This window comes from Pseudophryne corroboree, chromosome 1, assembly GCF_028390025.1.
Source record: "Pseudophryne corroboree isolate aPseCor3 chromosome 1, aPseCor3.hap2, whole genome shotgun sequence".
Taxonomy (NCBI): Eukaryota; Metazoa; Chordata; class Amphibia; order Anura; family Myobatrachidae; genus Pseudophryne; species Pseudophryne corroboree.
The window spans coordinates 54403070-54429913 of record NC_086444.1 but is presented as its reverse complement, the minus strand read 5'-3'; the positions used below and the strand labels follow the sequence as shown (position 1 = coordinate 54429913).

The following is a 26844-nucleotide window of genomic DNA, read 5'->3' as shown; positions in this document are numbered from 1 at the left end:
ATCCCACGGGTGGCACAGTGGCTAAAAACCGGTCCTGTTCCCGCTGAATTCAGGACGGTTAAGACGTATGCAATTGTGGCAGTGTAAAGTTACATGATGTGCCAGTCATATCAATCCACGGCCCCTTACCGTTTTTCTCAGATTAGTGTCCTTTTCTCTAACGTCCTAGTGGATGCTGGGGACTCCGTAAGGACCATGGGGAATAGACGGGCTTCGCAGGAGACAGGGCACTTTAAGAAAGAATTAGGAATACTGGTGTGCACTGGCTCCTCCCTCTATGTCCCTCCTCCAGACCTCAGTTTGAATCTGTGCCCGGACAAGCTGGGTGCACTTTAGTGAGCTCTCCTGAGCTTGCTGAATAGAAAGTATTTTGTTAGGATTTTTTTATTTTCAGAGAAGTCTGCTGGCAACAGACTCTCTGCTACGTGGGACTGAGGGGAGAGAAGCAGCCCTACTCACTGTGGATAGGTCATGCTTCTTAGGCTACTGGACACCATTAGCTCCAGAGGGATCGAACACAGGAACGCACTCTTGGTCGTCCGATCCCAGAGCCGCGCCGCCGTCCCCCTCGCAGAGCCAGAAGCCGGCGTGAGAAGCAAGAAGACTTCAAAAGCGGCGGCAGAAGACTCCAGTCTTCACATGAGGTAGCGCACAGCACTGCAGCTGTGCGCCATTGCTCCCACATTAAACCCACACACTCCGGTCACTGTAGGGTGCAGGCCGCAGGAGGGGGGGGGGGGGGGAGGGGGGCGGCCCTGGGCAGCAATTAGAGACCTCTTGGCAAAGTGGGCATATATATAGTTGGGCATTGTATATATGAATGAGCCCCCGCCATTATTTTACACAAAATCGCGGGACAGAAGGCCGCCGCTGAGGGGGCGGGGCTTCTTCCTCAGTACTCACCAGCGCCATTTTCTCTCCACAGCTCCGCTGAGAGGAAGCTCCCCAGGCTCTCCCCTGCAGATTCACGGTAGAAAGAGGGTAAAAAGAGAGGGGGGGCACATAAATTTAGAGCAAAATCAGTATATACAGCAGCTACTGGGTAAACACTAAGTTACTGTGTAATTCCTGGGTCATATAGCGCTGGGGTGTGTGCTGGCATACTCTCTCTCTGTCTCTCCAAAAGGCCTTGTGGGGGTTCTGTCCTCAAAAAGAGCATCCCCTGTGTGTGTGGTGTGTCGGTACGCTTGTGTCGGCATGTTTGACGAGGAAGGCTATGTGGAAGCAGAGCAGGTACAAATTAATGTGGGATCGCCGCCGACGCACGATTAGATGGATATGTGGAAGGTTTTAAATGATAATTTTAATTCCTTGCATAAAAGGTTGGATAAAGCTGAAGCCTTGGGACAGTCAGGGTCTCAACCCATGCCTGCGCCTACAGCGCAGAGGCCGTCAAGGTCTCAGAAGCGCCCACTATCCCAAATTGTTGACACAGATATCGACACGGATTCTGACTCCAGTGTCGATGGCGATGATGCAAAGTTGCAGCCTAAAATGGCTAAAGCCATCCGCTACATGATTAAAGCAATGAAGGATGTATTGCACATCTCAGAGGAAAACCCAGTCCCTGACAAGAGGGTTTATATGTTTGGGGAAATAAGGCATGAGGTGACCTTTCCGCCTTCACATGAGTTAAATGAGTTATGAGAAAAAGCTTGGGAATCTCCAGATAGAAAAATGCAGATTTCCAAACGGTTGCTTATGGCGTATCCTTTCCCGCCAACGGACAGGTTACGCTGGGAATCCTCCCTTAGGGTAGACAAAGCTTTGACACGCTTATCTAAGAAGGAAGCCCTGCCGTCACAGGATACGGCCACCCTAAAAGATCCTGCGGATAGAAAGCAGGAAGGTATCCTGAAGTCCATTTATACACATTCAGGTACCCTACTAAGGCCGGCAATTGCGTCGGCCTGGATGTGTAGTGCTGTAGCAGCATGGACAGATACTTTATCTGAGGAACTTGATACCTTGGACAAGGATACTATATTACTGACCCTGGGGCATATAAAAGATGCGGTCCTATATAAGAGAGATGCCCAGAGAGACATTAGCCTACTGGGCTCTAGAATAAATGCAATGTCGATTTCTGCCAGAAGGGTCCTGTGGACTCGGCAATGGACAGGTGATGCCGACTCAAAAAGGCACATGGAGGTTTTACCTTACAAGGGTGAGGAATTGTTTGGGGACGGTCTCTCGGACCTAGTTTCCACAGCTACGGCTGGGAAGTCAAATTTTTTGCCATATATTCCCTCACAACCTAAGAAAGCACCTTATTACCAAATGCAGTCCTTTCGATCACAAAGAGGCAAGAGAGTCCGAGGTGCGTCCTTTCTTGCCAGAGGCAGGGGTAGAGGAAAGAAGCTGCACAATACAGCTAGTTCCCAGGAACAGAAGTCCTCCCCGGCTTCCACTAAATCCACCGCAGGACGCTGGGGCTCCACAGGTGGAGCCAGGATCGGTGGGGGCGCGTCTCCGAAATTTCAGCCACAAGTGGGTTCGCTCACGGGTGGATCCCTGGGCTATACAGATTGTATCTCAGGGATACAAGCTGGAATTCGAAGTGATGCCCCCTCACCGTTACCTCAAATCAGCCCTGCCAGCTTCCCCCATAGAGAGGGAAATAGTGTTAGCTGCAATTCACAAATTATATCTCCAGCAGGTGGTGGTAAAGGTTCCCCTCCTTCAACAGGGAAGGGGTTACTATTCGACAATGTTTGTGGTACCGAAACCAGACGGTTCGGTCAGACCCATATTGAATTTAAAATCCCTGAACAGTTACCTGAAACGGTTCAAGTTCAAGATGGAATCGCTCAGAGCGGTCATTGCAAGCCTGGAAGAGGGGGATTTTATGGTGTCTCTGGACATAAAGGATGCTTACCTGCATGTCCCCATTTATCCACCTCATCAGGAGTACCTCAGATTTGTGGTACAGGACTGTCATTACCAATTCCAGACGTTGCCGTTTGGTCTGTCCACGGCACCGAGAATATTTACCAAGGTAATGGCAGAAATGATGGTGCTCCTGCGAAAGCAAGGAGTCACAATTATCCCATACTTGGACGATCTCCTCATAAAGGCGAGGTCCAGAGAGCAGTTGCTGATCAGCGTAGCACACTCTCGGGAAGTGTTGCAACAGCACGGCTGGATTATGAATATTCCAAAGTCGCAGCTGATTCCTACGACGCGTCTGCCCTTCCTGAGCATGATTCTGGACACAGACCAGAAGAAGGTTTTTCTCCCGACGGAGAAGGCTCAGGAGCTCGTGACTCTGGTCAGAGACCTCTTAAAACCAAAACAGGTGTCTGTGCATCACTGCACGCGAGTCCTGGGAAAGATGGTGGCGTCATACGAGGCCATTCCCTTCGGCAGGTTCCATGCGAGGACCTTTCAGTGGGATCTGTTGGACAAGTGGTCCGGATCGCATCTTCAGATGCATCGGCTGATCACCCTATCCCCCAGGGCCAGGGTGTCTCTTCTGTGGTGGCTGCAGAGTGCTCACCTTCTCGAGGGTCGCAGGTTCGGCATTCAGGACGGGGTCCTGGTGACCACGGATGCAAGCCTCCGAGGGTGGGGGGCAGTCACACAGGGAAGAAATTTCCAGGGTCTGTGGTCAAGTCAGGAGACTTGTCTGCACATCAATATCCTGGAACTAAGGGCCATATACAACGCCCTAAGTCAAGCGGAACCTCTGCTTCGCAACCATCCGGTGCTGATTCAGTCAGACAACATCACCGCAGTGGCTCATGTAAACCGCCAAGGCGGCACAAGGAGCAGGGTGGCGATGGCGGAAGCCACCAGAATTCTTCGCTGGGCGGAGAATCACGTGCAAGCACTATCAGCAGTGTTCATTCCGGGAGTGGACATCACAACTCGGAAGCAGACTTCCTCAGCAGGCACGACCTCCACCCGGGAGAGTGGGGACTTCATCAAGAAGTCTTCACACAGATTACAAATCGATGGGTGGACAAATCGATGGGTGGACATGATGGCATCCCGCCTCAACAAAAAGCTACAAATGTATTGCGCCAGGTCAAGAGACCCTCAGGCGATAGCTGTGGACGCACTAGTGACACCGTGGGTGTTCCAGACGGTTTGTGTGTTTCCTTCTCTTCTTCTCATACCCAAGGTGCTGAGAATCGTAAGAAAAAGAGGAGTGAGAACAATACTCTTTGTTCCGGATTGGCCAAGAAGGACTTGGTATCCGGAACTACAAGAAATGCTCATTATTCCTACGCTAATAAAGGCTAGGAAGGACGTGACGGATAAACAATATCACCGTATATGGTGAAAATGTGTTGCTTGGTGTGAGGCCAGGAATGCCCCTACAGAGGAATTCCAGTTGGGCCGTTTCCTTCACTTCCTACAGTCGGGAGTGACTTTGGGCTTAAAATTGGGGTCCATTAAGGTCCAGATTTCAGCCCTATCCATTTTCTTTCAAAAGGAACTGGCTTCTCTTCCTGAAGTTCAGACGTTTGTAAAGGGAGTGCTGCATATTCAGCCCCCTTTTGTGCCACCAGTGGCACCTTGGGATCTTAACGTGGTGTTGAGTTTCCTGAAATCACACTGGTTTGAGCCACTTAAAACCGTGGAGTTAAAATATCTCACGTGGAAGGTGGTCATGCTATTGGCCTTAACTTCGGCTAGGCGTGTGTCAGAATTGGCGGCTTTGTCACATAAAAGCCCCTATCTGGTTTTCCATATGGACAGGGCAGAATTACGGACTCGTCCGCAATTTCTGCCAAAAGTGGTGTCCTCTTTTCAATTGAGCCAACCTATTGTGGTGCCTGTGGCTACTCGTGACTTGGAGGATTCCAAGTTACTAGATGTAGTCAGGGCTTTGAAGGTTTATGTAGCCAGAATGGCTGGAGTCAGGAAAACGGAGTCGCTGTTTATCCTGTATGCATCCAACAAGCTGGGTGCTTCTGCTTCAAAGCAAACTATTGCTCGCTGGATCTGTAACACGATTCAGCAGGCTCATTCTGCGGCTGGATTGCCGCCTCCAAAATCAGTAAAAGCCCATTCCACAAGGAAGGTGGGCTCTTCTTGGGCGGCTGCCCGAGGGGTCTCGGCATTACAGCTTTGCCGAGCAGCTACTTGGTCGGGTTCAAACACTTTTGCAAAGTTCTACAGGCTTGATACCCTGGCTGAGGAGGACCTTGTGTTTGCTCATTCGGTGCTGCAGAGTCATCCGCACTCTCCCGCCCGTTTGGGAGCTTTGGTATAATCCCCATGGTCCTTACGGAGTCCCCAGCATCCACTAGGACGTTAGAGAAAATAAGATTTTACTTACCGGTAAATCTATTTCTCGTAGTCCGTAGTGGATGTTGGGCGCCCGTTCCAAGTGCGGATTTCTTCTGCAATGCTTGTACATAGTTATTGCTTAAATAAGGGTTATGTTATGGTTGCATCAGGTTTATCTGATGCTCTGTTGTTGTTCATACTGTTAACTGGGTAAGTTTATCACGAGTTATACGGTGTGATTGGTGTGGCTGGTATGAGTCTTACCCTGGATTCCCAAATCCTTTCCTTGTACTGTCAGCTCTTCCGGGCACAGTTTCCTTAACTGAGGTCTGGAGGAGGGACATAGAGGGAGGAGCCAGTGCACACCAGTATTCCTAATAATTTCTTAAAGTGCCCTGTCTCCTGCGGAGCCCGTCTATTCCCCATGGTCCTTACGGAGTCCCCAGCATCCACTACGGACTACGAGAAATAGATTTACCGGTAAGTAAAATCTTATTATTGCACTGCCATAGCGCGCATATCCACCAGTGGTGTACAGGGCACACGTTATCACATCAGCAGTGCGATAAAGAGACATTCAGTAAAAATACAGAGCGACAAGACGTATGGCTTTTTTTTGTGGCTCACCAAATGGAGCTATTTGCTGTGATTTGAGGATTGGATTGGTGAATAAGGACACATCAGTACAGATGTGATGGTAATGCACATGACTCTGCATGGCCTGTGCTTGTGTGCACACAGTTCTGCAGTACGCACAGTGCTAAAACATACAAGAAACACTCTGCGCCAGCCCCATATATCTACTAATTCAGGTGTTTGGTGTATAATACCGCAGATGTGTGGGTGATGTTACAGCTTTACAAGGATAGACTTTATTGGGGGTGATTCAGTTCTTTTAAGCAACTAAACCCAACTATTAGGCGAAAAAAGCTGGACTTTTCACACGTTTTTCTGGTCACCACCTCAGGAGGTTGCAAGCAGAAATAATGGGCACCTGCGATATTCGCTTTTGATTGGAGCAACAATTGAATCGCTCCACCATGTGCAGGGCGCCCCAAAAAAACAATTTAATTCCCCTCTTGAAATATAAAAGTGTATTTGCTGTGTGCAAACCCTATTTTCTGCAATCACACAGTAAGTGACTGTAAGGGGTATATTCAATTAGGGTCGGATCCATTCTGACATGCATTTGTCGGAATGGATCCGACAACCCCTATTCAATCTCATCTCAATTCGACTTTTAAAAAGTCGAATTGAGATGAGGGACCCAGAGGAGGAGAGGGGGATGGGGGAGTCGAGGGGAGACCAGCGGGGACAGCCGCCGGCAGACGCAGGAAATCAGTGCTACAGTAGCGCTGCAGGAGGATGTCACTCGGTCGCCCGACCTCACGGCAGTGTCCACCCGGCTCCAGCAAGCGTGACCTCACTTGCTGAAGCCGGGTGGACGCTGCTGTGAGACATCCTGCTGCAGAGCTGTGCTGTAGCGCTGATCTCCCGTGTCTGCCCGCGGCTGTCCCCCGTCTCCCTGCGGCTCTCCCCCCTTTCCTCCTCTGGGTCCCACGTTTCAGTCCGACATTTTTTTATGTCGGACTGAGATGGTAGGAAACAGGGCCAAATCCTGACGAATTTGGCCCCGTTTCACTCAAAAGTACGTGAATCGGCAGCTATACCGCCGATTCACGTACTATTCGACAAGTCGAATTCCCAGACTTGTCGAAAATAAACAGCTGGGATTGAATAGGTCGAATCACTATTCGACTTTAAAAAGTCGAAAACTGACGTCTTTTCGACAGACGGCAGTTTTCGACCCTAATTGAATATAGCCCTAAGTCTTCATGCTCTGCTTGGCTAGAGCACTCCAGGATCATGCATTCAACCATCCAGTTGGCTTTAGCTCCTGTTTCTCTAACGTCCTAGTGGATGCTGGGGACTCCGAAAGGACCATGGGGAATAGCGGCTCTGCAGGAGACTGGGCACAAAAGTAAAAGCTTTAGGACTACCTGGTGTGCACTGGCTCCTCCCCCTATGACCCTCCTCCAAGCCTCAGTTAGATTTTTGTGCCCGAACGAGAAGGGTGCATACTAATGGGCTCTCCTGAGCTGCTTAGAGTAAAAGTTTAAAGTAGGTTTTTTATTTTCAGTGAGACCTGCTGGCAACAGGCTCACTGCACCGAGGGACTAAGGGGAGAAGAAGCGAACTCACCTGCGTGCAGAGTGGATTGGGCTTCTTAGGCTACTGGACATTAGCTCCAGAGGGACGATCACAGGCCCAGCCATGGATGGGTCCCAGAGCCGCGCCGCCGGCCCCCTTACAGAGCCAGAAGACTGAAGAGGTCCGGAAAATCGGCGGCAGAAGACGTCCTGTCTTCAATAAGGTAGCGCACAGCACCGCAGCTGTGCGCCATTGCTCTCAGCACACTTCACACTCCGGTCACTGAGGGTGCAGGGCGCTGGGGGGGGGCGCCCTGAGACGCAATAAAAATACATTTTTTGGCAAAAAATACATCACATATAGCTCCTGGGCTATATGGATGCATTTAACCCCTGCCAATTTTTCCATAAAAAAGCGGGAGAAAGGCTCCGCCCCCTTCTCGGCGGCCTATCTCCTCAGCACACTGGCGCCATTTTTTCCTCACAGCTCCGTTGGAGGAAGGCTCCCTGACTCTCGCCTGCAGTCCTGCACTACAGAAACATGGTAAAACAAGAGAGGGGGGGCACTAATTTGGCAGATAAATATATACAGCAGCTATATCAGGGAAAAACACTTATATAAGGTTATCCCTATATATATATATATATATATATATATATATATATAGCGCTCTGGTGTGTGCTGGCAAACTCTCCCTCTGTCTCCCCAAAGGGCTAGTGGGGTCCTGTCCTCTATCAGAGCATTCCCTGTGTGTGTGCTGTGTGTCGGTACGTTGTGTCGACATGTATGAGGAGGAAAATGGTGTGGAGGCGGAGCAATTGCCTGTGTTAGTGATGTCACCCCCTAGGGAGTCGACACCTGACTGGATGGTCTTATGGAAAGAATTACGTGATAGTGTCAGCACTTTACAAAAGACTGTTGACGACATGTGACAGCCGGCAAATCAGTTAATACCTGTACAGGCGTCTCAAACACCGTCAGGGGCTATAAAACGCCCGTTACCTCAAGTCGATACAGACACTGACACGGACACTGACTCCAGTGTCGACGGTGAGGAAACAAACGTATTTTCCAGTAGGGCCACACGTTACATGATCACGGCAATGAAGGAGGTTTTGAACATTTCTGATACTACAAGTACCACAAAAAAGGGTATTATGTGGGGTGTGAAAAAACTACCCGTAGTTTTTCCTGAATCAGATGAATTAAATGAGGTGTGTGATGAAGCGTGGGTTTCCCCCGATAAAAAAACTGCTAATTTCTAAAAAATTATTGGCATTATACCCTTTCCCGCCAGAGGTTAGGGCACGTTGCGAAACACCCCCTAGGGTAGATAAGGCGCTCACACGCTTATCAAAACAAGTGGCGTTACCGTCTCCTGATACGGCCGCCCTCAAGGAACCAGCTGATAGAAAGCTGGAAAATATCCTAAAAAGTATATACACACATACTGGTATTATACTGCGACCAGCAATCGCCTCAGCCTGGATGTGCAGTGCTGGGGTGGCTTGGTCGGATTCCCTGACTGAAAATATTGATACCCTGGACAGGGACAATATATTATTGACTATAGAGCATTTAAAGGATGCATTTCTATATATGCGTGATGCACAGAGGGATATTTGCACTCTGGCATCAAGAGTAAGTGCGATGTCCATTTCTGCCAGAAGAGGGTTATGGACGCGACAGTGGTCAGGTGATGCGGATTCCAAACGGCATATGGAAGTATTGCCGTATAAAGGGGAGGAGTTATTTGGGGTCGGTCTATCGGACCTGGTGGCCACGGCAACGGCTGGGAAATCCACCTTTTTACCCCAGGTCACCTCTCAGCAGAAAAAGATACCGTCTTTTCAGGCTCAGTCCTTTCATCCCCATAAGGGCAAGCGGGCAAAAGGCCACTCATATCTGCCCCGGGGCAGAGGAAGGGGAAAAAGACTGCAGCAGACAGCCTCTTCCCACGAACAGAAGCCCTCCCCCGCTTCTGCCAAGTCCTCAGCATGACGCTGGGGCCTTACAAGCGGACTCAGGCACGGTGGGGGCCCGTCTCAAGAATTTCAGCGCGCAGTGGGCTCACTCGCAAGTGGACCCCTGGATCCTGCAGGTAGTATCTCAGGGGTACAAATTGGAATTCGAGACGTCTCCCCCTCGCCGGTTCCTGAAGTCTGCATTACCAACGTCTCCCCCCGACAGGGAGGCGGTATTGGAAGCCATTCACAAGCTGTATTCCCAGCAGGTGATAATCAAGGTACCCCTCCTACAACAGGGAAAGGGGTATTATTCCACGCTGTTTGTGGTACCGAAGCCGGACGGCTCGGTGAGACCCATTTTAAATCTGAAATCCTTGAACACTTACATAAAAAGGTTCAAGTTCAAGATGGAGTCACTCAGAGCAGTGATAGCGAACCTGGAAGAAGGGGACTATATGGTGTCTCTGGACATCAAGGATGCTTACCTCCATGTCCCAATTTGCCCTTCTCACCAAGGGTACCTCAGGTTTGTGGTACAGAACTGTCACTATCAGTTTCAGACGCTGCCGTTTGGATTGTCCACGGCACCCCGGGTCTTTACCAAGGTAATGGCCGAAATGATGATTCTTCTTCGAAGAAAAGGCGTCTTAATTATCCCTTACTTGGACGATCTCCTGATAAGGGCAAGGTCCAGAGAACAGTTAGAGGTCGGAGTAGCACTATCTCAAGTAGTACTACGACAGCACGGATGGATTCTAAATATTCCAAAATCGCAGCTGATTCCGACGACACGTCTGCTGTTCCTAGGGATGATTCTGGACACAGTACAGAAAAAGGTGTTTCTCCCGGAGGAGAAAGCCAGGGAGTTATCCGACCTAGTCAGGAACCTCCTAAGACCAGGCCAAGTGTCAGTGCATCAATGCACAAGGGTCCTGGGAAAGATGGTGGCTTCTTACGAAGCGATTCCATTCGGCAGATTCCACGCAAGAACTTTTCAGTGGGATCTGCTGGACAAATGGTCCGGATCGCATCTTCAAATGCATCAGCGGATAACCCTGTCTCCAAGGACAAGGGTGTCTCTCCTGTGGTGGTTACAGAGTGCTCATCTCCTAGAGGGCCGCAGATTCGGCATTCAGGATTGGGTCCTGGTGACCACGGATGCCAGCCTGAGAGGCTGGGGAGCAGTCACACAGGGAAAAAATTTCCAGGGCTTGTGGTCAAGCATGGAAACGTCACTTCACATAAATATCCTGGAACTAAGGGCCATTTACAATGCCCTAAGTCAGGCAAGGCCTCTGCTTCAGGGTCAGCCGGTGTTGATCCAGTCGGACAACATCACGGCAGTCGCCCACGTAAACAGACAGGGCGGCACAAGAAGCAGGAGGGCAATGACGGAAGTTGCAAGGATTCTTCGCTGGGCGGAAAATCATGTGATAGCACTGTCAGCAGTGTTCATTCCGGGAGTGGACAACTGGGAAGCAGACTTCCTCAGCAGACACGATCTTCACCCGGGGGAGTGGGGACTTCACCCAGAAGTCTTCCACATGATTGTGAATCGTTGGGAAAAACCAAAAGTGGACATGATGGCGTCCCGCCTCAACAAAAAACTGGACAGATATTGCGCCAGGTCAAGGGACCCTCAGGCAATAGCTGTGGACGCTCTGGTAACGCCGTGGGTGTACCAGTCAGTATATGTGTTCCCTCCTCTGCCTCTCATACCCAAGGTACTGAGAATCATAAGAAGGAGAGGTGTAAAGACTATACTCGTGGCTCCGGATTGGCCAAGAAGGACTTGGTACCCGGAAATTCAAGAGATGCTCACGGAAGACCCGTGGCCTCTACCTCTAAGAAAGGACCTGCTACAGCAGGGACCATGTCTGTTCCAAGACTTACCGCGGCTGCGTTTGACGGCATGGCGGTTGAACGCCGGATTCTGAAGGAAAAAGGCATTCCAGATGAAGTCATCCCTACCCTGATCAAGGCCAGGAAGGATGTAACTGTGCAACATTATCACCGTATTTGGCGTAAATATGTTGCGTGGTGTGAGGCCAGGAAGGCCCCTACAGAGGAATTTCAACTGGGTCGATTCCTGCATTTCCTGCAAACAGGACTGTCTATGGGCCTCAAATTAGGGTCCATTAAGGTTCAAATTTCGGCCCTGTCAATATTCTTCCAAAAAGAACTAGCTTCAGTTCCTGAAGTTCAGACGTTTGTCAAGGGGGTACTGCATATACAGCCTCCTTTTGTGCCTCCAGTGGCACCTTGGGATCTCAATGTAGTTTTGGGATTCCTAAAATCACATTGGTTTGAACCACTCACCACTGTGGACTTAAAATATCTCACATGGAAAGTGGTAATGCTGTTAGCCCTGGCTTCAGCCAGGCGTGTATCAGAATTGGCGGCTTTATCCTATAAAAGCCCTTACCTAATTTTTCATACGGACAGGGCAGAATTGAGGACTCGTCCTCAATTTCTCCCGAAGGTGGTTTCAGCATTTCACTTAAACCAGCCTGTTGTGGTGCCTGCGGCTACTAGGGACTTGGAGGATTCCAAGTTGCTGGACGTAGTCAGGGCCCTGAAAATATATGTTTCCAGGACAGCTGGAGTCAGAAAATCTGACTTGCTGTTTATCCTGTATGCACCCAACAAGCTGGGTGCTCCTGCTTCTAAGCAGACGATTGCTCGTTGGATTTGTAGTACAATTCAGCTTGCACATTCTGTGGCAGGCCTGCCACAGCCAAAATCTGTAAAAGCTCATTCCACACGGAAAGTGGGCTCATCTTGGGCGGCTGCCCGAGGGGTCTCGGCTTTACAACTTTGCCGAGCAGCTACTTGGTCAGGGGCAAATACGTTTGCAAAATTCTACAAATTTGATACCCTGGCTGAGGAGGACCTGGAGTTCTCTCATTCGGTGCTGCAGAGTCATCCGCACTCTCCCGCCCGTTTGGGAGCTTTGGTATAATCCCCATGGTCCTTTCGGAGTCCCCAGCATCCACTAGGACGTTAGAGAAAATAAGAATTTACTTACCGATAATTCTATTTCTCATAGTCCGTAGTGGATGCTGGGCGCCCATCCCAAGTGCGGATTGTCTGCAATACTTGTACATAGTTATTGTTACAAAAATCGGGTTATTATTGTTGTGAGCCATCTTTTCAGAGGCTCCTCTGTTATCATGCTGTTAACTGGGTTCAAATCACAAGTTGTACAGTGTGATTGGTGTGGCTGGTATGAGTCTTACCCGGGATTCAAAATCCTTCCTTATTGTGTACGCTCGTCCGGGCACAGTATCCTAACTGAGGCTTGGAGGAGGGTCATAGGGGGAGGAGCCAGTGCACACCAGGTAGTCCTAAAGCTTTTACTTTTGTGCCCAGTCTCCTGCGGAGCCGCTATTCCCCATGGTCCTTTCGGAGTCCCCAGCATCCACTACGGACTATGAGAAATAGAATTATCGGTAAGTAAATTCTTATTTTTGCTCTCATACAGAGTATTTGTGCTATGAGTATTATTGTGGGTCTATCTCTTGCTCTGTAACTTACCGGTGCTTTAATACATTGCATTCACTGGTACTTCTCTCTCTTTTTTTTCTTTTTTCTGCTAGGTGAAAAAAATGACTGGGAACAGTCTTGTCCTTCCCATTGTCCTGTGGGGACGAAAGGCTCCCACACACTGTATCTCCACAGTGCTGGTAATGGACGATCTAGCAACCGTTATAACAGGATGCCACGACGGACAGATCTGCCTGTGGGATCTCTCAGCAGAGCTGCAAGTGAGTATAATTATCTATGGACTATTACGCCGTTCTACAAATTCTATCTTTAATGATCTATATATAACAAAAAATAAACATCCCTAGCCCTGCCTCTGATCAAGAGCATTTACTAAACCCTTGGGACCTTCGGCAATATTTATATACTCATTCATGGCACTTAGTATTTATTTTTATTATTATTTTTTTTTTTATGTATGTTTTACATCTTGCATTTGTTTTGGGGGGTAGGGAGGGCAATTTTGGCGTAACCCTTAAGTGCAGCTCTCTACCTAACTTTTCACTTGCTCCTTCCTGGGGGTAGTTGAAGACGGAGTTCCCCAAAGGAAGTCTTGACCAAACTGTGTAAGAAAGGGGCCTTGCTGCCCATGTAGGACTGAAGATCCTTGTCCACTATGGTTCCAGAGGTGGCTTATGTTAAGGGGCCACTCTCTAGCTGTGTCCTGGGGATGCCTGGAGACTATTAGCACCCGACTAAGGGGCCTTATGGATCCAGGTGATGGGGAGATACAGGCCCCCCCGCCTTCCGTAGATCAACTAGTAAAATATTTACTAATGTGCACCCTCGCTGTAGCCAGCTCCTGGGGGCTGCAACCTGCAGTAATGTCTCAGAATCTTTATATGTTGCTCCAGGGTGGCTCTGAGACAAAACATGAGTAGCCCCCCAGGACTTTAGATGGGCAGAAGTGGCACATTAAATTGTTCCAGTGCGAATGGGCAGCTTTAAGTGTCCTGTATTCAGTGTTCATAATGTCACTGTCACCAGAAGCCGTGCATTTTTTAATATCTATTTTTAATCGGTGATGTAGACCGTGGTTTTAGGGTGCACGTCCTGCCTACACACAGTAGAGGCAGTCATCTGTAGACCAAGTCATCATTACCGTACAGTCTGTCTTTTCTCTATGGATGGCACAGTCCTAAGCTGGTTCAAATCATTTCTCACAGGCAGGTCACAGAGAGTATCATCTGGATTATACTCATCACCACCAGTGCCATTGCCATGTGGTGTCCCACAAGGTTCTATACTATCCCCCATGCTTTTTGCAGTATACATGCTCCCATTGGGCGAAATAATCAGGCGCCATGGCCTGGTCTACCACTGCTATGCAGATGATACACAACTGTACTTGTCCTTTGCTCCGGGCACTGATAACCCAATAGCAACCCTAAATGGCTGTCTAGCTGAACTACAGGAGTGGATGAGCGCCAGTTGGCTGCGACTGAACCCGGATAAAACAGAGGTCCTTATGATACGACCGCAACATCAAAGGACAAGACTGCAGCATAGCCAACCAACTGGACTTACACTCGGGGATTCAGAATTACAGACCAGTGATCGTGTGCGGAATCTTTGCGTTGTCCTGGATGGTGGCTTGACACTTAAACATCAGATATCAGCCACAATCAAATCCTCATTCTTTCACTTGAGGAACATAGCCAGAATTAAAGCACTTAATTCCCTCAGATGATATGCCAAAAGTCATACATGCATTTGTATCATCTCGTTTAGACTACTGTAATGCCCTCTACCTTGGTCTACCAGCAAAAGAATTGCAACGCTTACAGCTGGTGCAAAACACAGCTGCCAGGCTATTAACCAACCAGCCCCGTTCTAGCCACATAACACCTATCCTCTACTCCCTTCACTGGCTGCCTGTAAGATGGCAAATCATCTTCAAGATTGGCTTACTGAGTTTCAAAGCATTACATGACCAAGGCCCAAGGTACCTGAAACTCCTTCTGACCCCATACTGCCCCACTCGATTACTGCAATCTGTAGATGAAGGACTTTCAGCAGTACCTAGAATCTACCGTAATTCATCTGGGGGTCGAGCTTTTAGTCATGCGGCTCCGACTCTATGGAACTCACTTCCCCGCACAGTGCGAGAGGCCCCAACTATAGAATCCTTCAAAAGTAGACTCAAGACTTTTCTGTTTACTCAAGCATTTCCATAATGTCCCTTTTAGTATCTACATGCTTCTGTATTTTATGAAAATGTACTTCATTATTTTCTGTACTATATTATGCTATGTATCTGTTAAGCGCCTTGAGTCCTATTGGAGAAAGAGCGCTATATAAATAAAATTATTATTATTATGTATTATAGAACACGTGATGTCCCAGCAGTACTCAGGAGAATGCTTCACTGATTCCAAGTGCAGCAATGGGCTGCCGTCAGCGCAGCCCCACTCTGTATCTTGTATATCACTTTGTACATGCAGAATAACTGTAATCTTATATCTGGACGGTATGCGGTTAACATACCGCCCTCCGGCGAGATCACAGAACGATCCCGTACAGTTGACGTGATTCTTTTTGCAATAGACTCTTTTGTATGGCTGAGCAGAGCTTGTGATTGTTCCATTAGGTTGAAGTTTTTATCTTTGACTTGCAGATCAACCCTCGGGCCTTGCTTTTTGGCCACACTGCTTCCATCACCTGTCTGTCCAAAGCCTGTGCATCCAGTGACCGGCAGTATATAGTGAGCGCGTCGGAAAGCGGGTGAGTAGTCCCATGGCTCTGGGGTTCTGTGTTTTACCATGTGCCACCAACTGTAAATTATAAGGCTACGGTGCGTAGTTCATCAGCAGTATAACCACACAATGCTACAGGCTTTTACACAAGGTGGACAATTCTAATGTCTGTAGTACAATGAAGGCAGGGGTGGGTGTGGTGTGGTTCCTTACAAATTACATGTTTAGTGAATTATATGGACTAAACGTAAATTATTAATTTGTCAGTGTAGAGCGTGACCATAGTAAACCGCCTGCAGGTGGCACTGTTCTCTCATTTTCTTTGAGACCTGTGACTTCTGGGCTGCTCTGTGTAAATGTACTGTAGCAGCAGTAGAAACATAGAATGTGACGGCAGATAAGAACCACTTGGCCCATCTAGTCTGCCCCATTTGTTTACCATATTTTTTTTTATCTCAAACCTTATTTGATCCTTATTTGTTTGTAAGGATATCCTTCTGTCTATCACATGCGTGTTTAATTGCTCTACTTCCTTACCCTATACCACCTATGATGGGAGGCTATTCCACTTGTCCACTACCCTTTCTGTGAAGTAATTTTTCCTCAAATTTCCCCTGAATCCCCCCCCCTCCTGTCTCAGTGCATGTCCTCGTGTCCTATTGCTTCTCTTCATTTGGAAAATGTTTCCCTCCTGGAGGAGCAGTGTTGCACAATGCCTATGGCATCGTACCCCATAAGTGAAAGAAAATTATCTATTTATTGTGGGTGCTCTCAATGTAACTAGTGCTTTAGTAATAAACTCTTTTGACTTAATGTGTTATTTTGTAACGGACTGCTATCTGATGGTTACATTAAATTGATACCGTATTTCCCTTTGTACAATTTTTTCCAATTCTAAATATTATTTCTTTTTTACATTTCAAGACGTCAATCTTTTTGTATTTGTTCAATTACGACCATTGCATGGACAATAATGAGCTACACGGGGGGCTCTTAGCAAGGGTGTTTTGCATCAGAAAAGGAGATTTATGGTAGACTTACCATGGTCAAATCTCTTTCTGCGAGGTACACTGGTATTCCACAGGCAATAACATCGGGGTGTAGAGTTGGATCTTGATCCGAGATACCAACAGGCTAAAGCTTTGACTGTTCCCAAGATGCACTGCACTGCCTCCTCTATAACCCAACCTCCAGGCACTGGAGCTCAGTTTCGTTAACCAGTCCAATGCAGTAGCAGGTAAAAGATGGCAGATGTTAGTCACATAGAACCACATTCTCACGACAGTAGAAGGTACCAGCGGCTAATGCCATACAAACCCAAAGTAGCTAAGTGCGTCAGGGATCCAGTGCGCCCTGTGGAATCCAGTGTACCTTGCAGAAAGAGATTTAATTATGATAAGTCTACCAGAAATCTCCTTTTCTGCAGCGGGGTACACTGGGATTCCACAGGGAATACATCAGGGATGTCCTAAAGCAGTTCCTCATGGGAGGGGACGCACAGTAGCGGGCACAAGAACCCGGCGTCCAAAGGAAGCATCCTGGGAGGCGGAAGTATCAAAGACATAGAACCTAATGAACGTGTTCACGGATGACCACTTAGCCGCCTTGCGCAATTGTTCAGCGGACGCGCCACGGCGGGCCGCCCAAGAAGGTCCAACAGACTGAGTAGAATGGGCTTTGATAGCAGCAGGAGCTGGGAGTCCAGCCTGCTTGTAGGCTTGTGCAATCACCATTCTAATCCATCTGGCCAAGGTTTGCTTATTCGCAGGCCAGCCACGTTTGTGAAAACCAAAAAGGACAAATGGGGTATCTGACCGCTTAATAGAGGCAGTTCTCTCAACGTAAATATGGAGAGCCCGTACCACATCCAAAGACCGCTCTTTGGAGGACAAACCAGAAGATATGAAAGCCGGAACCACAATCTCTTGGTTAAGATGGAAAGATGACACCGCCTTAGGGAGATAACCGAGGCGAGTTCTAAGAACTGCCCGGTCACGGTGGAAAATCAGAAAGGGTGGACGACAGGACAAAGCGCCTAAGTCCGACACCCTCCTAGCAGAGGCAATAGCCAACAGAGAAACAACCTTAAGCATAAGGCAGTTAAGGTCCACAGACTCAAGAGGTTCAAACTGAGACTCTTGTAAGGCATTCAAAACAACAGACAGATCCCATGGAGCCACAGGAGGGACATAGGGAGGTTGAATCCGTAAAACACCCTGAGTGAAAGTATGAACATCAGGAATAGATGCAATTTTCCTCTGAAACCACACCGACAAGGCAGAAATATGAACCTTGAGGGAGGCCAGACGAAGGCCTAAGTCCCAGGCCTTGTTGCCAAAAGTCTGGAAGTACTGAAATTGTATGAATCATAATTCTTACCAGCACACCATGTGAAGTAAGAATTCCAGACCCTGTAATAAATCCGAACTGAAGGTTTACAGGCTTTTAACATAGTTTGGATGACCGCCTCAGAGAATCCTATGGCTCTCAGGAGTGGTGCTTCAAGAGCCACACCGTCAAAGCCAGTCTTGCCCGGTCCGGATAGACACAAGGGCCCTGAACGAGGAGGTCTGGGCGTTGAGGAATTAGAAGAGGACGCTCGATCGACAGACCCTGTAGGTCTGAGAACCAATGCCGTCTGGGCCACGCTGGAGCGACTAGAAGTAGCATTCATCCTTCTTGCTTGAACTTCCGTAGTACCCAGGGCAGGAGTGACACTGGAGGGAACATGTATAGCAGCCGAAAGTTCCATGGAATTGCCAATGTGTCCACGAACGCTGCTTGAGGATCCCTTGTCCTTGATTCAAAGACCGGAACCTTGTGATTGTGTCGAGACACCATCAGGTCTACATCTGGTAGCTCCCACTTGTCCACTAGGAGTTGAAAGACTTCCGGATGAAGACTCCACTCTCCGGCGTGTACTTCCTGACGACTGAGGAAATCCGCATCCCAGTTGAGGACTCCCGGAATGAACACTGCCGATATTGCTGGCAGATGGCTTTCCGCCCAACAAAGGATTTTTGTCACTTCCATCATTGCCATGCGGCTTCGAGTGCCACCTTGATGATTTTTGTAAGCCACCGTGGTGGTGTTGTCTGATTGTACTTGAACAGGCCTGTTCTGTACCAGAGGCAGGGCAAGAGTCAAAGCATTGAACACTGCCCGAAATTCCAGAATATTTATCGGGAGGAGAGACTCCTCCTTGGTCCACCGATCCTGGAGAGAGTGTTGCTTCAACACCGCTCCCCAACCTCGCAGACTGGCGTCCGTTGTCAGGAGGACCCAGTTGGAGATGCAGAAGGGACGGCCCCTGCTCAACTGTTGGTCCTGTAGCCACCAGCTCAGTGACAGACGAACCTTCGGAAGTCAAGGAAATCATTTGAGACCTGATCCGATGAGGCAGGCCGTCCCACTTGCAGAGGGCGGGAATGAAATTGAGCGTACTTTACCATGTCGAAAGCCGATACCATGAGGCCTAGTATTTACATCGCCGAGTGTATCGATACTCTTGGGCGAGAGAGGAAGTATCTGACCTTGTCCTGAATTTTCAGGACTTTCTCTGGAGACAGAAACAATCTCTGACTGTGTGTGTCCAGCAGTGCCCCCAGGTGCACCATGCTCCGAGCAGGGACCAGTGAGGACTTTGTCCAGTTGATGAGACACCCGTGGGCTTGTAGGAATTGGACCGTCCGTTCCAGATGACAGAGGAGAACATATTGGGAGCTCGCCAGGATCAGCAAGTCGTCCAGATATGGCAGGATCCTGATTCCCTGATGGCGGAGAATATCCGTCATTACGGCCATGACCTTAGTGAATATCTGAGGGGCCATGGCCAGTCCAAATGGCAGAGCCTGGAATTGATAATGTAGCAAACCGCAGATATTGCTGATGCGATATGGCAATAGGTATATGCAGGTAAGCATCCGGACTGTCCAGGGATACCATATAGTCCTCGGATTCCATGGCCAGTACAATAGAGCGCAGAGCTTCTATACGGAATTTGGACAGACTCACAAATTTGTTCAATGATTTGAGGTTGAGTATAGGCTGGAAGGACCCATTTGGTTTCGGGACTAGAAACCGGGTCGAATAGTATCCCCTGCCTCTCTGAAACAGAGGCACAGGCACTATCTCCTGTATCCAGGAGGGATTACACAACCAAGTGTAGGGCTTGCGCTTTCAACGGATCCGAAGGGATAACCGTTGAGCAGAACTGGCGAGGGGGACGCCTCTTGAAAGAGATTGCGTTACCCGTGAGAGACAACTTCCCGCACCCAGGCGTCCGAAGTGGTCTTTAACCAGGCCTGGGCCAACTGCAGAAGTCTGCCTCCCACCCTGGGGTCCCCAGGGGAAGGCCCGCCCCGTCATGCATCAGGCTTGTCTTGTTTGGAAGCAGGCTGACGGGCGGCCCAGGATTGCTTAGCGTGCGCCTGACCTTTTGCATTGCCTGGAGGTCGACAGGAATGGAAAGTGGTACTCTTAGCCTTAGGAGCAGAAGGATTAGTAGGTGGGAGAAACGCAGTCTTAGCAGTAGCCAAGTCAGTCACAATCTTGTTCAGATCCTCCCCAAATCGGATGTCTCCATTAAAAGGGAGCACCTCCAAGGTCTTTTTTTGGAGTCCAGATCAACCTTCCAGGACCTTAACCATAGAATTCGGCGAGCCAGGATAGACGTAGTAGACGCCTTGGCCACCATAACACCTGCCTCAGAGGCCGCCTCCTGAATATAGTGGGAGGCTGTGGTAAAATAAAACGGATATTGTCTGGCAGTGTCAGAAAAATCCTGAGGCAGCTCATTTTGAATTGCCTGAACCCATGCTTCAATGCCTTTCGCAGCCCAGGAGGCAGCCATAGTGGGTCTATGTGCAGCACCTGTAAGGGAGTATATAGACTTCAGGCAACCCTCCACACGTTTATCTGTCGCTTCCTTCAGTGTGGTGACAGGCAGAGTAGATGACACCATGAGACGGGCGACATGAGAGTCCACCGGTGGTGGAGTTTCCCACTTGTTATTCAACTCCGCAGAGATAGGATAACGAGCTAGCATCTTTTTAGACAGGGAAAATTTCTTTCCTGGAGACGCCCAGGATTCTTGATGTATGTCAATTTAAATGGTCAGAATGTGGTAAGATTACTTTAGCAACCTTCTGACGTTTGATTTCCCGCCCTATGTGGCAGACATTATAGGGAATGTAGCCATAGGGCTTAACAGTACAACATAGCCAGACATTACCTTCAAATAACCCCGTGTTATGTGACAGAAAGACAGAAATACAGGACACAAACAGAGGATTTAAGCGGTATGAGGTGACTGAAATACACAGTAAAAACTGTGTAGAGATATACATGTGTGTGTGTGTGTGTATGTGTATATATATATATATATATATATATATATATATATATATATATATGGGCAAAATGGTATAAGGTATATACTTGTGTAAAAAATGTTTCAAACCAAGTATATAATAAAATAAAATATACAAATTTATTTGGTACAGATAAAATACAATTAGTATGAAGGTAAAAATAGAGTCCAACGCGTTTCGTCCTGATGACTTCTTCAAGGGGACCCCTTGAAGAAGTCATTAGGACGAAACGCGTTGGACTCTACCTCTGTGACCCTCTACCTATAAGTTAAGACTCTCCTTTATTCTAATTTATTCTGATTTTAGAACATTGTTAGTTAATTATTATTATTATTTTTACTATTATTTTTATGCGAAAATTCTTGGTCTTAGAACCTTGTGTGTGTGTTTTTAATAAAACACAACCCCTCCCCCCTCTATTTTTAAATTTTTACCTTCATACTAATTGTATTTTATCTATACCAAATAAATTTGTATATTTTATTTTATTATATACTTGGTTTGAAACATTTTTTACACCAGTGGTCGCCAGTACCCTTATACCATTTTGCCCATAAACAATTACAACAGTAACTCACCACTACTGCGTACTTAAGGGACGACAGGCGCCCAAAGTTATTGGGAGTGTTTTTTAGTCGGGTGTATCTGTAACACTTGTGGCGCTTGCACATTCTCTATTTTTTTTATATATGTATGTATGTATGTATGTATGTATGTATGTATGTATGTATGTATGTATGTATATATATATATATATATATATATATATATATATATATATATATATATATATATATATATATATATGTATATATATATATATATATATATATATATATATACAGGTTGAGTATCCCATATCCAAATATTCCGAAATACGGACTTTTTTGAGTGAGATAGTGAAACCTTTGTTTTTTGATGACTTAATGTACACAAACTTTGTTTAATACCCAAAGTTATTAAAAATATTGTATTAAATGACCTCCAGGCTGTGTGTAAGTTGTATATGAAACATAAATTATTTGTGTGAATGTACACACACTTTGTTTAATGTACAAAGTTATAAAAAATATTGGCTAAAATGACCATCAGGCTGTGTGCATAAGGTGTATATGAAACATAAATGCATTCTGTGCTTAGATTTAGGTCCCATCACCATGATATCTCATTATGGTATGCAATTATTCCAAAATACGGAAAAATACGATATCCAAAATACCTCTGTGGTCCCGAGCATTTTGGATAAGGGAGACTCAACCTGTGTATATATATATGTGTGTATATATATATATATATATATATATATATATATATATATATATATATATATATATATAATTAGTGATAGCGAGTAGTGTGATGCACGAGAATGAAATCCACACAGCAGCTACAGGCACACTCAGTCACAGGTATAATGCAGGAGTTATTACAGATAAACAATAAAACTGCACTGGACTAGTAAACCTACTGTACATATAGATATAACCATGCACAGTAACTACTGGATGTATATCACAGAATACTTGTACTAAATATTCAGGTAGCAGTGCACTTGTTCTTAACTAACACTGTCTAAAATGACATGTAGAATACTTAAGTGTCTGTAAATGCACAGCGCTGATGAGACAGGCGGCTTTACAGAGGAGACAGTGCCCAGCAGTCCCGGAGATCAGCCCAGCTACTACTGAAGATGGCGCCAAAATCTCTGTCAGGGAGTGAGGGAGAGAGAAATGCAGCTCCAGGGCGGGAACACCAGCAGTACATGGCGCCCGAAACTGGGGGAGGGGCTACAGGTCAGCGCCTTATCCCCTATGCTGGTCCTCACCACCGGGTACTAATGAGCCTATGTGAAACGGATTTTTGTAAATCTGACCTGTGCTCCCTGCCCTGGTGGGTATAGTGGGGTCCCTGTGCAGTACAGTGTACATGCCAGCGGCACGGTCCTTCTCCTGGGACCGCGACTTACCGGCGGGTCCCACCTGGAAGACCCTCTTACCTTCTCCCTGACGTGCAGCCACGCGATCCTGGAGAACGTCAGTGGTGGTGTCCATGATGACCAGTACGCCTCCCCGGGAACCCAGCCGTGGGAGTATGCAGCGCTGCTGGGGAGGTAATAGAGCCGCAGCACAGTATGTCAGAATGACATAGAAAGTGCTGCGGCCCTTGAAGTCTTTAAAAGCTCTTTTCAGGGCTGCCTAGCGCAGCCCCCCCTGTTAGTGACCTGCTCTGCAGGCACCAACTTCCAAACTGAGCTCCAGTGCCTGGAGGTGGGGTTATAGAGGAGGCGGTGCAATGCATCCTGGGAACAGTCAAAGCTTTGGCCTGTTGGTGCCTCGGATCAAGATCCAACTCTACGCCCCTGATGTATTCCCTGTGGAATCCCAGTGTACCCCGCTGCAGAAATGTTTTTTTTTCAGTAATGGAGCTTGCTAGGGCACCGTTCTCATGTTACAGTTACACTTTGTGTTCTGCTAAAAGGGTCCTGGGCATATTGGCGCAACATTTCTCTAAGGTGATTGGCGCTCAAGACAGCGATTTAAAAAAAAAAAAATGCTTTCTGTGCTATCTCAGACACTTTTTCTCTAACGTCCTAAGTGGATGCTGGGGACTCCGTCAGGACCATGGGTTTAGCGGCTCCGCAGGAGACAGGGCACAATAATAAAAGCTTTTAGGATCAGGTGGTGTGCACTGGCTCCTCCCCCTATGACCCTCCTCCAAGCCTCAGTTAGATTTTTGTGCCCGGCCGAGAAGGGTGCAATCTAGGTGGCTCTCCTGAGCTGCTTAGAATAAAAGTTTAAGTTAGGTTTTTTATTTTCAGTGAGTCCTGCTGGCAACAGGCTCACTGCTACGAGGGACTTAGGGGAGAGAAGTAAACTCACCTGCGTGCAGGATGGATTTGCTTCTTAGGCTACTGGACACCATTAGCTCCAGAGGGAGTCGGAACACAGGTCTCACCCTGGGGTTCGTCCCGGAGCCGTGCCGCCGACCCCCCTTGCAGATGCCGAAGTTGAAGAGGTCCAGAGGTCCAGAAACAGGCGGCAGAAGACTTTCAGTCTTCATAAGGTAGCGCACAGCACTGCAGCTGTGCGCCATTGTTGTCAGCACACTTCATACCAGCGGTCACTGAGGGTGCAGGGCGCTGGGGGGGGCGCCCTGGGCAGCAATGTATTATACCTTTTTTATGGCTAAAATACATCACATATAGCCCTTGAGGCTATATGGATGTATTTAACCCCTGCCAGATCTCACAAACTCCGGGAGAAGAGCCTGCCGTTTTAGGGGGCGGGGCCTATTCTCCTCAGCACACGGCGCCATTTTCCTGCTCAGCTCTGCTGTGAGGAAGGCTCCCAGGCTCTCCCCTGCACTGCACTACAGAAACAGGGTTAAAACAGAGAGGGGGGGCACTTATTTGGCGATATGATTACATATGTGAAAATGCTATAAGGGAAAACACTTGTATAAGGGGTTGTCCCTGTATAATTATAGCGTTTTTGGTGTGTGCTGGCAAACTCTCCCTCTGTCTCCCCAAAGGGCTAGTGGGGTCCTGTCCTCTATCAGAGCATTCCCTGTGTGTGTGCTATGTGTCGGTACGTGTGTGTCGACATGTAGGAGGACGATGTTGGTGAGGAGGCGGAGCAAATTGCCTGTATTGGTGATGTCACTCTCTAGGGAGTCGACACCGGAATAGATGGCTTATTTAGGAATTACGTGATAATGTCAACACGATGCAAGGTCGGTTGACGACATGAGACGGCCGGCAAACAAATTAGTACCTGTCCAGGCGTCTCAGACACCGTCAGGGGCTTGTAAAAACGCCCATTTACCTCAGTTGGTCGACACAGACACGGACACTGACTCCAGTGTCGACGGTGAAGAAACAAACGTATTTTCCTTTAGGGCCACACGTTACATGTTAAGGGCAATGAAGGAGGTGTTACATATTTCTGATACTACAAGTACCACAAATAAGGGTATTATGTAGGGTGGGAATAATCTACTTGTAGTTTTTCCTGAATCAGATAAATTAAAGTGTGTGATGATACGTGGGTTTCCTCCGATAGAAAATTATTGGAGGTATACCCTTTCCCGCCAGAAGTGAGGGCGAGTTGGGAAACACACCTTAGGGTGGATAAGGCGCTCACACGCTTATAAAAACAAGAGGCGTTACCGTCTCCAGATACGGCCGCCCTCAAAGAGCCAGCTGATAGGAAGCTGAAAAATATCCTAAAAAGTATATACACACATACTGGTGTTATACTACGACCAGCAATCGCCTCAGCCTGGATGTGCAGCGCTGGGGGGGCTTGGTCGGATTTCCTGACTGAAAATATTGATACCCTTGACAGGAACAATATTTTATTGACTATAGAGCATTTTAAGGATGCATTTCTATATATGCGAGATGCGCAGAGGGATATTTGCATTCTGGCATCAAGAGTAGATGTGATGTCCATATCTGCCAGACGATGTTTATAGACACGACAGTGGTCAGGTGATGCAGATTCCAGACGGCACATGGAAGTATTGCCGTATAAAGGGGCGGTCCATCGGACCTGGTGGCCATGGCAACAGCTGGAAAATCCACTTTTGTTACCCCAAGTCACATCTCAGCAGAAAAGGACACAGTCTTTTCAGTCTCAGTCCTTTCGTACCCTTAAAGGCAGGCGGGCAAAAGGCCAGTCATATCTGCCCAGGGTTAGAGGAAAGGGAAGAAGACTGCAGCAGGCAGCCCATTCCCAGGAACAGAAGTCCTCCACAGCTTCTGACAAGTCCGCAGCATGACGCTGGGGCCATACAAGCGGACTCAGGTGCGGTGGGGGGTCATCTCAAGAGTTTCAGCACGCAGTGGGCTCACTCGCAAGTGGACTCCTGGATCCTACACGTAGTATCCCAGGTGTACATTGGAAATTCGAGACGTCTTCCCCTCACAAGTTCCTGAAGTCTGCTTTACCAACGTCTCCCTCCGACAGGGAGGCAGTATTGGGAAAAAATTCACAGGCTGTATTCCCAGCAGGTGATAATCAAAGTACCCCTCCTACAACAAGGGAAGGGGTATTATTCCACACTATATTGTGGTACTGAAGCCAAACGGCTCGGTGAGATCTAAAAGATTTGAACAATTACATACAAGGGTTCAAATCAAGATGGAGTCACTCAGAGCAGTGATAGCGAACCAGGACGATATGGTGTCACTGGATATCAGGGACGCTTACCTACATGTCCAAATTTTGCCCTTCTCACCAAGGGTACCTCAGGTTCGTGGTACAGAACTGTCACTATCAGTTCAGAAGCTGCCGTTTGGATTGTCCACGGCACCCCGGGTCTTTACCATGGTAATGGCCGAAATGATGATTCTTCCTAAAAGAAATATGGACGCTTTCCTGATAAGGGCAAGGTCCAGAGAACAGTTGGCAGTCGGAGTAGCACTATCTCAAGTAGTTCTACGACAGCACGAGTGGATTCTAAATATTCCAAAATCGCAGCTTTTTCCGACGACACGTCTAATGTTCCTAGGAATGATTCTGGACACAGTCCAGAAAAGGATGTTTTCTCCCGGAGAAGAAGGCCAGGGAGTTATCCGAGCTAGTCAGGAACCTCCTAAAACCAGGAAAAGTATCAGTGCATCATTGCACAAGGGTCCTGTGAAAAATGGTGGTTTCTTACAAAGCGATCCCATTCGGTAGATTTCACGCAAGAACCTTTCAGTGGAATCTGCTGGGAAAATGGTCCGGATCGCATCTTCAGATGCATCAGCGGATAACCCTGTCTCCAAGGACAAGGGTGTTTTCTTCTGCGGTGGCTGCAGAGTGCTCATCTATGAAAGGGCCGCAGATTCGACATTCAGGACTGGGTCCTGGTGACCACGGATGC

At 47.8% G+C, this 26844-nt stretch overlaps 1 protein-coding gene across 7 annotated transcripts in view; it reads left to right on the top strand.

Moving 5' to 3' along the window:
• The window catches only part of WDR7 (WD repeat domain 7), a 799383-nt gene that overhangs the window by 37660 nt on the left and 734879 nt on the right, over positions 1-26844 (top strand). For all 7 annotated transcript variants that reach the window (XM_063959708.1, XM_063959725.1, XM_063959718.1 and 4 more), the window contains exons 2-3: positions 12959-13126; positions 15523-15629. In XM_063959708.1, the coding sequence (XP_063815778.1) occupies positions 12968-13126; positions 15523-15629 (266 nt within the window). In that variant the 5' untranslated portion in view covers positions 12959-12967. The remainder of the gene's footprint in view (positions 1-12958; positions 13127-15522; positions 15630-26844) is intronic.